The 14,938-nt window shown below is 42.6% G+C and overlaps 2 protein-coding genes across 2 annotated transcripts; both read left to right on the forward strand.

Annotated features, from left to right (window-relative positions):
* Positions 1 to 57: 57 nt before the first annotated feature.
* Positions 58 to 2,714, forward strand: bsnd (barttin CLCNK type accessory subunit beta). The gene is made up of 3 exons (XM_023289153.3): positions 58 to 1,041; positions 1,136 to 1,212; positions 1,767 to 2,714. Exons 1-3 carry the CDS (start codon positions 865 to 867, stop codon positions 1,876 to 1,878), a joined length of 366 nt encoding a protein of 121 aa, XP_023144921.2. The 5' UTR covers positions 58 to 864; the 3' UTR covers positions 1,879 to 2,714.
* A 1,996-nt stretch (positions 2,715 to 4,710) lies between these two features.
* On the forward strand, positions 4,711 to 13,918 carry pcsk9 (proprotein convertase subtilisin/kexin type 9). The gene is made up of 12 exons (XM_023289151.3): positions 4,711 to 5,106; positions 5,512 to 5,703; positions 7,455 to 7,587; positions 8,610 to 8,743; positions 8,866 to 9,007; positions 10,586 to 10,782; positions 10,868 to 11,051; positions 11,153 to 11,329; positions 11,409 to 11,557; positions 11,651 to 11,816; positions 13,189 to 13,355; positions 13,442 to 13,918. The coding sequence occupies exons 1-12, from the start codon at positions 4,933 to 4,935 to the stop codon at positions 13,634 to 13,636; spliced, it is 2,010 nt and encodes a 669-aa protein (XP_023144919.2). The 5' UTR covers positions 4,711 to 4,932; the 3' UTR covers positions 13,637 to 13,918.
* Positions 13,919 to 14,938: the final 1,020 nt, after the last annotated feature.

Raw genomic sequence — 14,938 nt, forward strand, 5'->3', positions numbered from 1 at the left:
TCTGGAACTGAATGATATAGTATTTTACTTAATGATAAAAATGAAAAAAGTCAGACAAAAAAATACAAAAACAACAAAAACAAGACAAAATATTACAAAAATTAGACAAAGCGACAATGAGACAACATGCAACAAAACAAAAAAGTAACAAAAAATGAGACAAAAAAGTTACAAAGAGACAAAAAAATGGACAAACATCAAAAATGAGACAAAAAATGACACAAATGACACAAACAAGACCAAAAATGACAAAAGTGAGAAACAAAATTACAAAAAAGTAGACAACACAAGCGAGACAAAAAAAACACAAAACGACAAAAAAACAGACACAAAACAACAAAAACATGAGACAAACGACAGACAAAAAACAACAAAAACAAGACAAAATATTACAAAAATGAGACACAAAACGACAAAAGAACAATGAGCAATCAAGTATTTTACCTTATGATCAAAACAACTTGTGGAGGTCTAGAAATTATTTGAAATTTATAGTTTTACAAATTTACACTTTGCAATTAATGCCTTCTTTGTCATTTTTACACTTTACAAAGTCGTCCAGTGGGTCGTACTGGACCCTCTGGCGGGCCGGTTTTGGCCCGCGGGCCGCACATTTGGCATACCTGGTTTAAGGCCACCAAGACACCTATGATTCCCCCCGAAGGAGTTACAACCTTCAGCAGCTGAGATGGGAGCGACTGTTCATTCTCCATCAGAGCCCTGAAGGTAAAAGAGGGAGGAAACGCAGTCACTTTTCCACTCTGCTGCTTTTTACAGCCTGCTCAGGTCAGGTATAAAATTGCAGGTGTGTGCATGCACCTGATACACAAACAGAAGCTTCGCTAGTCGGCAGCGGTTTGAGCGATGGCCGAGGGGAAACCGTATCGGTACGGGCTGATCGTGGCGGGGCTGAGCGTGGTGGCAGTCGGGCTTTTCATCATGACGGTGGAACGGCCGCACGTTTACGCCACAATGTGCGTTCTGGGCATCTCCATGGTGTGTGTCGGGACTGTGTGGAGCCTCTGCCAGTGCTATCCAAAGGTAGAGTCTGTACACTGGCAAAGACATGGGCAGGGAATATACAACTGCTGCCAAGAAGAAACAGATATTGTAATGGAGGGTGTGTGCTTATTAGGTCATTGTGGCTCCTGAGATTCAGAGGAAAAGCCTAGAAGAATTAGAGTGCGCTGCAGCTGAAGCAAAAGATGAAAGGTACCGTGACACACAAACACTCTCACAGTGTCCTAATGGGCTGCAGACAAGTGGGTGTTCATTCGGGTCCTAATGATTCCCTGTGGTCTGTCTGTGCAACTGAAAATGGCAAGTGACCATCTTTTAGTGGGTGAACATGGCGACAGCAGCAGTGTCTGGGGGGGGGGCTGCACTTATTCACTGTAGATGCCCTTTTCATTATCTTTACGTTGAATGGAGAGTGGCGAGGAAAAGTACAATAGGTGGTGGCCTGAAGGTCGTGGCTGAAAAAGGGCAGATTAGCTGGAAACAAGAGGGAAGAAGGACCCTTGATTAAAGCACTTGAGCCTCATTTATTGTAGTGGCCAGCAGTTGAGAGGGGAAAAAAACGTGGTTGTTCTTGTGCAGCTCCTGCACCAGCGAGTGTTTGCAATAACATGAGATAGAGACGTGCATGCTCAGCAAAACCCTTCCTCAGGAGCAAAAGAAGTAAGAAAACGAGGACAAAACGCTGGAACTAGACTTCTATTTCTGTCTCTTCCTCCCCTCCTCTCCCCTTTCTGATTTAATTTTAGGCACACCGAGGCTCTGGCAGGTTTCTGTGGCCAAAAGTCGAGTAGCAGCAGACTTCTCCCTGAAGCCCAGAAGAGTCAGTGTTACAGCTGCCCCACTCTGCATCTGGTCTGAGGGACCGTTAGGGGCTCCTCAAAACAACCCGGGGTAGCAGACTGCACTCAGGACAGCCAGCAGACCCCTGATGCTTTTAAAAAAATGGTTTTTAACTGAATGACAGCATCAATCACACATGACGCTGTTTGAATGTGCTTTATTTTTTACAGCTAATGGAGCTTTGCGTCAGTCTGATCATTGTCATACAGTGGTGGAAAGTAACTAAACTTTACTCAAGTGCTTTAGTACAATTTTGATGTGCTTGTACTTGATTATTTCCATTTTATTCTACTGTATACTTCCATTACATTTCAGGGGAAAATATTGTGCTTTCTACGTCCATCTGACAGTGTTAGTTACTTTTAAAATGAAGGTTTGACACAATGAATAAAAAACAAGCTTTTAAAATACAAAACTTCGTTAAAGAATAAACCAGTGGTTTCTAAACTGTTTGGCTTCTTAGAAAAAGCAGTGTTCAGTTGAGTCACATTTCAGAGATCACATGGCCTCACGTGGTTTCATTTCAGTGAATATTATAATAATCCAGTATCTCACCAAAAATCAAAGATTAGAGAGGAAATCAAAACCTGAAAACAGATCTGTGCATCAGAACATCATCTGATAACCCCTGGGATTTATTAAAAAACTGTATATAAATAACTATATAAAGTTCAAACTAGTTCCAAATGATAATATATCAGTCACAGGGACCAAACCAGTAATACTTTAACTGCATTTTACTGCTGCATGCTTTAACTTAAGCACAATGTTTCATTACAGGATTCCAACTTATAATGGAGTGTTTTTACGTTGCTGTATTGGTACTTTTACCTAAGTAAAGGATCTGAATACTTTTCCCACCTCGGGCTGTATATGTATTGCATGACAGTTCCAGAAGATGGCACTATTTACTATATGAAAACGTGCGTGTGCATGTATTCCAGGTATTACTTATGTTGTGAGGACCTAAATCTGTTCACACAGTCACATAAGTGAACGTCTTCCTTATGGGGACAAAAAGCAAGTCTCCGTAATGTAAATCATTCAGTTTTACAGGGAAGACAGAAGGTTAGGGGTTAGGCAAGTATTAGTAGCAGTAGTGTGTGAGTATGTGTGTGTGTGTTAGTAAAATTAAGGGACAGTGCTGCATCCACCTGTAATATTACAAAGAGACAGATTTTTGGGCCCATTATACAACTTAGTCTTGCACCCTCTTAAAGCTGGTGGTCTTGCAGGAGATTACAAAACTCACAAGATCTGAAAAATACTGAATGCTACTGTTCCCATTATCCATGCAATCATCCATTATCTATACAGCACTTAATCCTCATTAGGGTTATGGGGGGGTGGAGCCTATCCCAGCTGATTTAGGGCAAAGGCAGAGGACACCCTGGACAGGACAGTCTCCAGTCTATCGCAGTGCTACATAAAGAGACAAACAATCACACTCAACACAATTTAGAATCACCAACTAACCTCAGCATGTTTTTGGACTCACACATGCAAACTCCATGCAGAAAGATCCCAGACCCAGACTAGGATGTAAACCAGGGATCTTCTAGCTGCACGGCAACAGTGCTAACCACCGAGCCACTGTGCAGCCCACAATTCCCATTATGCATCTCAAAAATGCCCGTCTTTGCCTTCTCCCTGCCTCTTGTAAAGCATGCTTGTTGATTCATTTGCACTATTAGCTGTGGAAGAACAGTGTGAAACTGAAAGCAGGAATGTTGCTCAAACCTACACAGGTGACAAATTAAAGGCAAAAAGAAATGTCTTAGTAAAGTGTTGGGCCACTATGTGCTGCCAGAACTGGTTCAGTGCACCTCAGCAGTTATTCTCCAAGTCTGTGGAACTCTATGGAGGGATGCAACACCATTCTTCCAAAACCTATTTTTGCATTTTATATTGATCCAAAAATCTCCAATAGGTGATCAGTTGGGTTGAGATATAGTGACTGTGAAGGGCATGACGTATCAGTCACAAAATTGTTTTATACTCATCAAACCAGTGAAAAACAAAGCCATCTGATCCCCTCAATGTAAGGATCAAGGGTCGAGGTTTTTCCTTTAACGTGTCACCTGTCTGAAACAGGGTCACGGTCAAGTGATTGAGAAACTCCAAATAACCCCAGCTGCAGCATATGCTGCATGCTTTAACTTCGTGCTCTCTTGCCCACATCAAATATAATAATAACTTCCACCTCACTCACAGCCAGAGGTTTGGTGCACATGCTGCTGGAAAATCAGGTAGAAAAGCAAACTAACTCTGCATGGCGACAGAACTTGGGTTAAAGCTCCTCCAGAGCCCCAGAGAATATTGTGCAAGAGTTGGAATAGTAAGCTTCTCCTTATGAGGTGATCAAATGATTTTTGGTGCAACATATCTTATAAACTACTTGTTTTTCTCTCCTTTAATTGGAACTGTGCGATCTAAACTGACACAGTTGCAGAGTTTTGCAGAGACACAGGAGTTTCGTGGTGCGCTCTGCAGCTCCGTGCGCAGCTCAGCACTGCGCCGAGAAAATCAAAAATCAAAAATTATAGACGGTGAAAATAAACTACACACAGTCTGTGAGTTCGACATGCTCACTGTCTCTGCACAGCACGGGTTCATGCACAACAACAAGAACTTGGACTTGCATGCATAAGTCATACTGTTCACATTAATGTGCAACAAATCAACTTGAGCGGAGAGGAAGCGTTTCCTCCGATTGACATGCAATAATTACAGGGTGGTTTAAGGGGGAGCATGAAACATGACTCCTCCACAGTAAGAGGTGTTTTTAACGGAGAACAATCATTCGATACAAAAGCGGTGGCGTGAGCCGCGGAAACGTCACCAGTCCCCGCCTTGAATTATAAGAATCAATTGTTCGATTTTTTTTCAACCCCCAAAAATTTCAGAATAGGTGGTTGGAGGCGTTATCGGGCACGCGCGTCTGTCGCAGACACCAAAACATCTGGACAGTAAGTCAAGGCTTGGAATAAAAAACTTGCATCAGTGGTGTCAGGTAACAGTTATCTGTGATCTTTTTTTAAAATACTGGAAACAGTTGAAGAGGTGTGAAGAATGCGTCGCACCTCAGCCTGGTTTGGCTGGACACTGTGTTTGTGCGCATCTCTGGCCGTATGCGCGCAGGATTACACCGAGGACGACGAAATGATCCTGGAACTGATCCGCGAGGACGGAACTGAGCCCGAAACCGGAGCCGAACCCGCAGCCGAGTTCCTCAGGTGCAACAAGGTAATGGCACAATTTGTTGTTCCAGAGGCGTTAGAGCGCATCTTCTCCATGTAAAGTCACCATCATCTCATCACTGTCCTAAGCTGTGCACATGTCACTGTTGGTTAATGAGTGATTTTCACTATTGAAATTCCATCACTAATGCGCCTTTTAAGCTTTTGTTCATTTTAAAAAAAGTGTCCATTTGCATGTGCGCTCACAGCCTGGAACCCCCAAATTACTTTCCTTTTCTGTATCATTACCTTGACCCGAAAAGCATCCAAGCGCACAAAATGAAGAAGTTATTACCCATTACAAAATATTAAGTGGCATTTTTCAAAAAGTTACTGCAGGCATGCCTTATTTCTCCTGCGCACGGACACATGCTGGTCACCTGTACTCTATGTTCCCTGTGCTGTGTTCCAGGCGGCGTGGCGCATGCCCGGTCAGTACCTCGTCATGCTGCGTCAGGGGACGCACGACTCTCAAGTGCAGAGGACCATCAGGAGGCTGCAAGCCAAAGCAGCCAGGAGAGGATACCTGGTGGAGATCCTGCAGACCTACTCCGGAGCGCTGCACGGCTTCCTGGTCAAGATGAGCAGCGACGTCCTTCACCTGGTAACTGCTTCACAGTATGACCTGAAGCGTGTTTGCAAATAAAAATGGGAGTTTAAGGGAAGAGTCAATGAGGGAACAGACTTGTTAATAAAATCCAAATCATAAAAATGAAACAATTCAATCGGTGCTTGAGGAGAAACTAATGTGACAATCTGAGATGTGATGGAATCATTAGTAAAGCCCTGGCTGAGGATGTCCAGCAGTTTGTATTCAGCTAGCAGAGCAGTAGGAGTCTAACCACACAAGGCTTAAAAAATGGATATAAAAATCTGAGGATCACATCTAAAACTGACAGGTGACTGATGAAGGACGGTAAAGATTGAAGTAATGTTGTCTTGGAACTTTTTAAAAGCCTGAAAGAACAGTTCTGTAGTAGCTGTAGTCCAAAATAGAGTGAATTACAGCAATGAAACATGGATGAGGTTCTCGAGACCAGTGGAAAAAAAACTGATCATAGATCTGCTGGTATGTCTCCGGTGACTAAAACAAGGCTGCACATCTTTAGGTGCTTCAACTAGACTTTGTAGTTTGCAGGTGTCGGGACCAAGAGGGTTATTATAATGAGCTTCTATTTGGAGCCATTCAGTTGCTGTAATTTAACACTTGAAACACACTTCAGTAGCTTTACTGTGACAAATAGACAACAAGCATCAGTGGAAATTTGTGTCATAAAAGGCAATATTGTAGATGGTGTTAAGTGGTGATAATAAGGATGTCCCGATCCGAGTCATTTAGTATTTAGTCCAAATCTGATACCATGTTCCAAGATATATCAAACTTAAAGTACATTAAAATTATCAATAAAAAACAATCCAAGATACAGCATATGCTTGACAAGTGAATAGCTCTACAATGCATTAAGTAAAAAACCTACACTTTTGCACCCAAGCTGTTCCTTAATTGTGCATCAGTTGTTACAAACTTTACTGGAATGCATCTTTAAGGGACTGTGTTAAAGGTAGTGTTGGGAGAGTCAGGTGGACTGTTCCAAAAGACAGCAAAATCCTTTATTATGACCATGCATTCTGCACTGCCTCCTCCTCTGAGCATGAAATCATTGAGCATTCTGCACTTGAAGCTGCTGCTGCACTATTCCCTTCTGGACCTCTTGCTACGCTGCTACTGCCACAATGCTGCAAACTGTTTTTACATAGGTTTTATTTTCTTCAGGTCAATAAGCTACTATTTATCCTATTATTTATTGTATTATTATTATTGCTATTTTATACTAAGACCTGAGTACTGTATTTTGTTCCTCATGGTCCATGTTGTGAATGACTATAAAGTATTGTATAGTATGCATGTCAGAAACTGTAGATGAGCTGCAGTACCTGGTTGTGCCACCAGGTGAAGTCTTTCACTTTTTAATACTGTAGTGACCAGAGGAGGAGGTCACTCGGGCTATGGGCAGTTCTGTGTTAAACTGTGGGGGTTTAACTAGCAATGGGTCACCATGACAAAGACCTCTGCGTTACTTAATGACTTCTGGCCAGAGCTTCCTAGTTTATATTCTTACTTAGGCAGCCTTATAGCCAATTCTGTACAGAATGATCACTTCATTTTCATTCTGCTATAGGAAAATTTATTTAAGCTAATCACAACTGTTTAGAGGGGAGCTAAACAATGAACTGGTGGTATCCGTTGATCATTCTGCTGGTTATTGATTAGGTAAAAAGTGTCTCCTTGCCACTACAAAAATAACATGCAAGTTATTTTTTACCAGCTTGTGGTTAAGCTTGTGTTTCCGTCAGGCAGTGAAGCTCCCTCATGTCCACTACATCGAGGAGGATTCGTCCATCTTTGCTCAAAGCGCCCCCTGGAACCTGCAGAGGTTACTGCAGCCTCATGGTTTCATCTCTGAAAATGGAACATACAAGCCTCCCAGTAAGTCTGTCTCTAACTCTCACAACTTTGTCTTTACATAGTATTATTTTCTTTAAAACGGTCCATTGACTCTGATGTTAAATCAGATGAGAAGATTCAGGGAGAAAGCAGAAAATGTAGCTCCATTTACCACATTTCTGATAACGTGAACAAGAATGTTACATCTACGAGTTTCTTGTCTCTTAAATAATAATATAAACAATTAAATTTTACATTTTTAACTTTATTTATTATTCCAAGTCCTTTCATTGAATGGCAACATGAATTTACTGAATAAAATACCCGAGACAGAAACAAGGTCTTAGTGGGGCCATAAAATAGATTGGATTTTCAAAATAAAAGCCAATGGAGGTATCAAAAGTGTTCAGTGGGCTTCATGGACATTGAAGATTTTCAGAATACAAAATCCTTGCACACACACACACACACACACACACACACACACACACACATACACATTTCAACTCCTTCAATTATAGCTGCATTTCCACTGGAGGAACTTTCCACAGGGACTCAGAACCTTTGGTGGAACTCAGTTTCTCTACCTGCATTTCCACTAGGGCTTTAGATTGCAATGGAAATGCAGACAAGAAAAGAGGTGAAGGAACCTTTAAGTCCATGGAAAGTTTGTGGACATTAGTCCCTGGAAGGTTCCTGGGAATTCTGATGGAAACATGACTAAAGGTAATCGTACATGCTTAAGACCTTAACCTAGTCCCAATAAAATCATTTTTGTAATGACACTTCAGTTACGTCTCAGTACCCATACATTAAGTGTTTAAACTTTAACTCTAATTTCAACAGCTTTTCTTACTCTGTAGTTTGCCCTTAGTTTAGTTTCTGTTCTTTCAACTCTTCACGGTCATTCTGCTGCTCCTTCAATCAAACCAGCGATGCAGTTTAGCTCCCAGTGATCCATCAAGTAATAGAGTTTTCCAGCTGCTGGCAATCCCACAAAAATTCCTTCGGGAAATGCATTTTCTTGTTATTTGTCAAATCCACACTCAGTCTGTCTTGTGCAGATGATGGAGGGAAGGCGGAGGTCTATCTGATGGATGGCAGCATTCAGAGTTCGCACCGGGAGGTTGAAGGTCGAGTTCTCATCACAGACTTCAATAACGTCCCCGAGGAGGATGGAGTCAGAGTCCACCGACAGGTAAAGACACAGGAGAAAGCACTTGCATTCTAAACAAACTTCCACATTAGTAATTGTTCCTCAGCAACAAGCTGTCATGTGGATCTGTTTCAGTGTGATGTTCATTCCTCCCTCCTCTGCAGGTGAGTCAGTGCGACAGTCACGGCACACACATGGCCGGTGTTGTGAGTGGATCGGATTCAGGCGTAGCTCGAGGCGCTGAAGTTAACCTGGTTCGTGTTCTCAACTGTCAGGGGAAAGGAACCGTCTCAGGAGCTCTGGCTGGTAGGAATCCTCCAGAACATTTGTACAATGCACTGAAGATCTCTAGCTCCTGTCTAAGTAATACAGACTTCCCTCAGAACATTTCACTTGGGTAGTAATATTTTAGCAGCATGACTGTGTGAATGGTAATGTTGGTTTAGAGTTTAAACCAACATTTCAAATCCACACTCCACAAGTTTAGACATTTGTATAAACTTTAGACAAATGTCTCTCATTCATGGTCTCCGGTGGATGAAGTCTACTAACTATGGTGACCCTTTGAATTCTGCTGTTGTGTCACCATGAGGTCAACATTTGTGGTTTTGTTTGAAACATCTCAACAACTATTAACCCCCAAAACTCCATTAGGATGCCCATGTCCATGATCCTTCTCCTTCCCTTCTATTGGTTCTCCCATTATGTTAATAAACATGAATACTTTTGGTATCTCAGAATTCAAGAAGTCCCAGGCCTGCTTCTAAACCGATCTGAAATGAGTGGGGGTGCACTAGTAAGGACACATAAAAATCATCTGCCATAAAGTGATTATCGTCCAGTTTATATGTATCCGCTGCTTTTATCTGTATCAAGCAGTCATAGCATGTACATACACTTAACTCTATGTCCATCTGTGCCAATAGCGAAAAAATCTCTGTGAAATTAATGTTACTTTCAACCAAATCAATTTTGGGGGGAATTTTTCTCTAAAATTGGGTTAATGGAGAAAATTAAAATGAGCACAATGGCATTTGAAATTTGCCTTCATGAACTGTAATCTCTTTAGTGATGGTATCATCATGTTTAGAATTTAGTTTAACACTAAAAGCCTTCAAAATCAATGGCACTCTCATCAGCCCCAGCTGCACTTTAAATGTTAATTACCAAATCCTATATTAAAGCATTTGGCTCAAGGCAAAACTGTGTCCAAGTACGATCCTAGAGAGCTGCTAGCAGGGCTGTAGACTCTAAGTCCAGTTTAAAGTCTCTATCCAGTCCCTGATTCAACTTCTAAAACCCCACCTCAGTATCTCAAAGGTGCATATTTAACTGTTTGTTGTCAATGATCCCTTCCTGCTTAAATATGGTGACAGAATGAGCAGATCACCAAAGCCTCACCTCTTTCTCCGACCATCCCTCCCAACTTGCTGCATCTCGAGCACACCAGCTCAAACATTAGAAAACTAAGTGCTACATAATGGCAAGCTGTAATATGTAACTTAGCCATACATATTCGAACAGGAAGCTGATTCTGAAACAGAGGAATGATACAGAAAGTCCCATCCTGCAAATTGACAAGATTAGTTGCTTAAGTTTGTTATGAATGAAATCCCAGAAGTCTGAATCTGTGTTATTAAGACGCTCAAGTTTCAACATGTAAGTGCTCAGACATGGCATTGACAGCTTATTTCCCTCCTGATGTGTCCTCTTGCATATAAAAAAAAAACCATATGGACTTGTTAACAAGGTAAAAAACCTTGACTTTCACCAGAGAAATGGTCTGTTAGACCACTCCTTAAGTCTATTCAGCAAGCAAATGTAAAGGAAGGGCCACTACTTATGCAGCAGAGTGTATTTTGTTTCCTACTTCCATCTCCTTAGGACTGGCGTATATCCGAGCAACTTTACTGGCCCATCCGGTGGAAGCTGTGGTCGTGCTGCTGCCCTTCGTTGGTGGCTTCAGCCGTTCGTTAAACACAGCCTGTCGAGACATGGTGGCTAATGGAGCTGTGGTCATTACCGCTGCCGGCAATTACAGGGACGACGCCTGCCTCTACTCTCCTGCTTCAGAGCCTGAGGTGACAGGACACTTTGTCTAAAGACCATAATGCATTTCACTGCTGGACAAACCTCACATGACCCTCACCGTAACCTCATTTACAGGTGATCACCGTGGGGGCGGTTAACTCAGCGGACCAGCTCATGTCTCAGGGAGCAGGTGGCACCAACTTCGGCCGCTGTGTTGATCTGTTTGCACCTGGCGACGACATCGTCAGTGCCAGTAGTGACTGCAGCACCTGCTTCACCTCCCGCAGTGGAACCTCCCAGGCTGCTGCACACGCTGCAGGTATCCAGACACCTAACACGAAGAAGAAAACACGACAAAACAAAGCGATCTGTGTGTGCAGATGCAGTCAGGTTCGTGTGTTTTGATTTGCTTGCGTGTAGGTGTAGCAGCTGTAATCCTGTCGTCCAATCAGATCGCGTCACCGGTCCAGGTTCTGCACATGATGCTGGATTATTCCGTCAGCAACACGATCAACTTTCTGTCTCTGTCTGAAACACATCGTCTCACCACTCCGAACCTGGTGGCAGCCATGCCTTCTAGCAACAACACGGCATCAAGTCAGTGGCTCATGATCCTCATTCTGACTCACACACACACAGCAGCCATGTGTAGTTCACACTGTGTGTCTATGTGCAGATAGGGAGCTCCTGTGTCGGTCAGTGTGGTCGGAGAGGTCAGGGGTTGCGAGCACTGATAAGGCTATCAGCCGCTGTCGTCAGGGGGAGGAGATGATGGGATGCAGCAGCTATGCTCCTGATGGCGTCCGTGTGGGAGAAACCATCAGTGTAAGTTCAATCAAGATGCACCATCATCTCTAAGTTAACTTTGAAGTTTGCAAACATTAAAAGGCAGATAAACCTCCCTCTCTGTGGTTACAGGTGAGCAACGGTCGCATGGAGTGTGTTGCCTACAACGGTCAGGCAGGTAAAGGTGTGTTTGCTGTGGCTCGCTGCTGTGTGATTGGTGGTCTGCAGTGCCAAGTCCATCCAAGTCCTGAACCCGGGCAAGATGCTCAGTGTGTTGATTCTCAGCACCACCTGACCGGTAAGTCAAGGGTTCAGTCCGCTGTAGTTGAAATGATACAAGCACACCTGCACACTTGTTGGCTTTCTGGTTGAGATTACATGAAAAGGTTAACACCATCTGCCTGTCTGAGCAAGAATATGCAGCTACAGCCACCATCATGGGGGTTGAACCATATGTTGGACTCTCTGTAGTCCCTCTCTGATCCCTTAAAACTCATCTCTATGTACCATATGGTGCATATTTAGAAGTTCTTTCCATGAAATAATCCCTTCCTGCCTTAAAATTACTGAGATGTAGCTCTACATGGTTGCTTGTGCAGATCTATGAAGTCCTCACCTCCTTCTCCAACTACCCCTTTGAATGCGCTGCAGTTTGAGCACACCAGTCATACATTTTTGAATCTGAAACATATTCTGAAGAAGAATAATGACACAGGAAGCGAGATACTGCAAGTTGACCGGACTGGTTCCAGAAGATTGTTGCATAGCAAACCCAGGAAGTCTGAATCTGTGTTTTTTAAACTGTTATTACTATACTGCAGTGCTGAGGCAGAAATGCTCAACCTCCTATTTTTTTAATAATGATATGTCTTCTAGAATATAAAAAAACACCCCAAGGAGATGTCAGCAAGGTAAAAATATCGATTTTCCCCAAATGACCACAAATGGTGACTCTTGTTCCTGATGTGTTCTAATTTTAAACCAAGAGCTACTAAATGATCAGCTATCTCATCTTACTAAATAAAGGAATATCTGTTTTTTTGCTTTACTGAAAAAAATGATCATCTAATTCCATTGAAACTTGTCAAATGAGAAACAACTGAATTATTTAACAAATAAGTTTACTTTAGAGGTGCTGGTTGGCAGAGTTGGGCTAGCAGTTTCCACTTGTTGCCAGTCTTTTTTCGAAGCTAACTGCCTCCAGCTCCACGTTTAACGTCTCAGCAAGATAGTGAACAAATCACGTTTCCCCTAGAAATGACAATCAATTTGTTTAAATGGAATGTGTTAATGTGCTGAAGGCAATCAAAGCACAGCCTTAAGTAGTATCTTGTATATAAACGGTTATTCAAACCAAGAGCAAGCTTTTGATGCTGCTGCATTTAGAACATCTTGCCAATTATACCAGTTACCATGGCAATCACCCTGAAGAGGAAACGCGCTCCTGGCCGGCATAAATGCCAGCTACGCATGTGTCACAAAGAGCATGTTCTCAAAAATGTAATTGTAGCACACAGTTGAATGGTTTTCCTTTGTGTTCCTCATCTGCTGCCTTCACGGTGATGCCCATGTGAAGGATGAGTCGGTGCTCGTCTGAGAATCGCTAATAGGCCACACCTCCAAAGTTTTCTGTTGCTTTAACTCATGCCAGCATCGTTCCTCCTCTCCAGGGTGCACATCTCGGTCCACAGCTGAGCTCCTGACTGACTCGCGTCCACGTCACGGCCACAGGAATCACTGCGCGGTGAAAGACGGGGTCACATCACATGCAGTTTGCTGCCACGCTCCATCTCTCGAGTGCAACCTGTTGGAAAACATCGCGGCTGACAAAGACCAGGTGACAATCTGGACATCAGAGAAATAACTTAGTCATCTCCTGGACTTTTCCTCGTACCTTCAAACATCTCTGCTGTTCTCTTGCAGGTGGAGGTGTCCTGTCTGTCTGGCTGGACTCTGACAGACTGTAGCGCCATCTCTCAGAGCTCTGCCGTCTTGGGGCCAGTTGCTAAGGGCAACCGTTGCCGCGTACGCAGTGCCACAGGAGCGGCGAGGGCAGCGGGCATCGCGGTCTGCTGTCGAGTCAAGCCGTCAGAGCAGCTTGCCACGACTCCTCACTGATCCAGCGTCCTGAAAACAGCTCCGACACTTTGTCATCTTTTATCAACCTTAATCTCCTTCATAGTCACAAAGCACTTCTGTAAAGCTGTCTGTGTTTCAGTTGTAGCATTAGGCTGAAATATGCTCCAGTGCACATATTGTATTGATGCCTCCGACTTAGAACTGTCAACTCCTTGTTAGATTAAAAAAAAAAAACATCTGACATGCACAAGTTTGTAAAATGTAACCAAATATTTTTGTATCTTTTTACTAAACAAGTATAATAAAAAGCTTTCACGAGCATCTCATTTGAATAATGGCCTTGTGTTTAGCTGACATACTGTCTGAAGCCTCTTTATGAACTAATAGAATGAACAGATGAAACACCGGTCGGGCAAAAATGCTTTCTGAATAATAATGAGAGCGCAACATGAAAATATGCATCAAATGTTGTGGAAGTCACTAAGAATGCAGCAGTGTTGGTTTCTAGTTCTGACTTGAGGTGCAGCTCAGTCTGGCTGCAGCAGAGTGGTAGATAATCAACTTGATTAATGGGCTCACTGTGTGCGTTAAGGAGAACATTTCCTCTCATGTAAACAGTTGTCCGTCCTGAGGACTGAAATGCATCACTGTGATGGTTCCACAGGTCATCTGAAAGCAAATGAACCAAAGAAATAGTCATGACAACCAGAGATGTTCGCCGGACTTGAATCCTGATCATTTCTGACGGATGACTTCATTGTGGAAAACAGCACAGATACTGTATGTCTGCATGGGGAAATTTCTGATATGAATGTTTTTTTTTAGAGGGGGGAGAGACACACATTAAACTGGGGGTCTTTGGGTGGAAACTGAAGCATTTTGTAGAATTTTATGCACAAATGTGTAACTTTTCTGTATCTGTTTATGCTGGAAATTTCGTTATCTATGTAAAGAAAAAGACAATTCAAAACATATATGGCTCTAATTACATTATTTGCAGTGGATTTGGTGGTTGTATGAGCTCATGATTTATAATGATAGTTTTAACAGTCAAAAAAGATCAAATGCTGCAGAAAAAAATGTAATATTAAGAGGAATTGCTGCATCAATTAGTAGTGTTAGCTGTTTCTGAAACACAAGTCTTGCCATTTTCTGCTGCAGTAGAAATCGTTTCCTAAATATTGAGGGTATGTATCCCCTGCAGCCTACTTGAAATTTATGCCAAATAAATGTCTGTATATAACACTGTCAAATGGGGGAAACACAAGTTTGGATTGCCACTGGACTCACAGTATATCATTGTAGCTCAACTGAACACTTCGTGACACATGTTGATGATCA

This window comes from Amphiprion ocellaris, chromosome 2, assembly GCF_022539595.1.
Source record: "Amphiprion ocellaris isolate individual 3 ecotype Okinawa chromosome 2, ASM2253959v1, whole genome shotgun sequence".
Classification (NCBI taxonomy): domain Eukaryota; kingdom Metazoa; phylum Chordata; class Actinopteri; family Pomacentridae; genus Amphiprion; species Amphiprion ocellaris.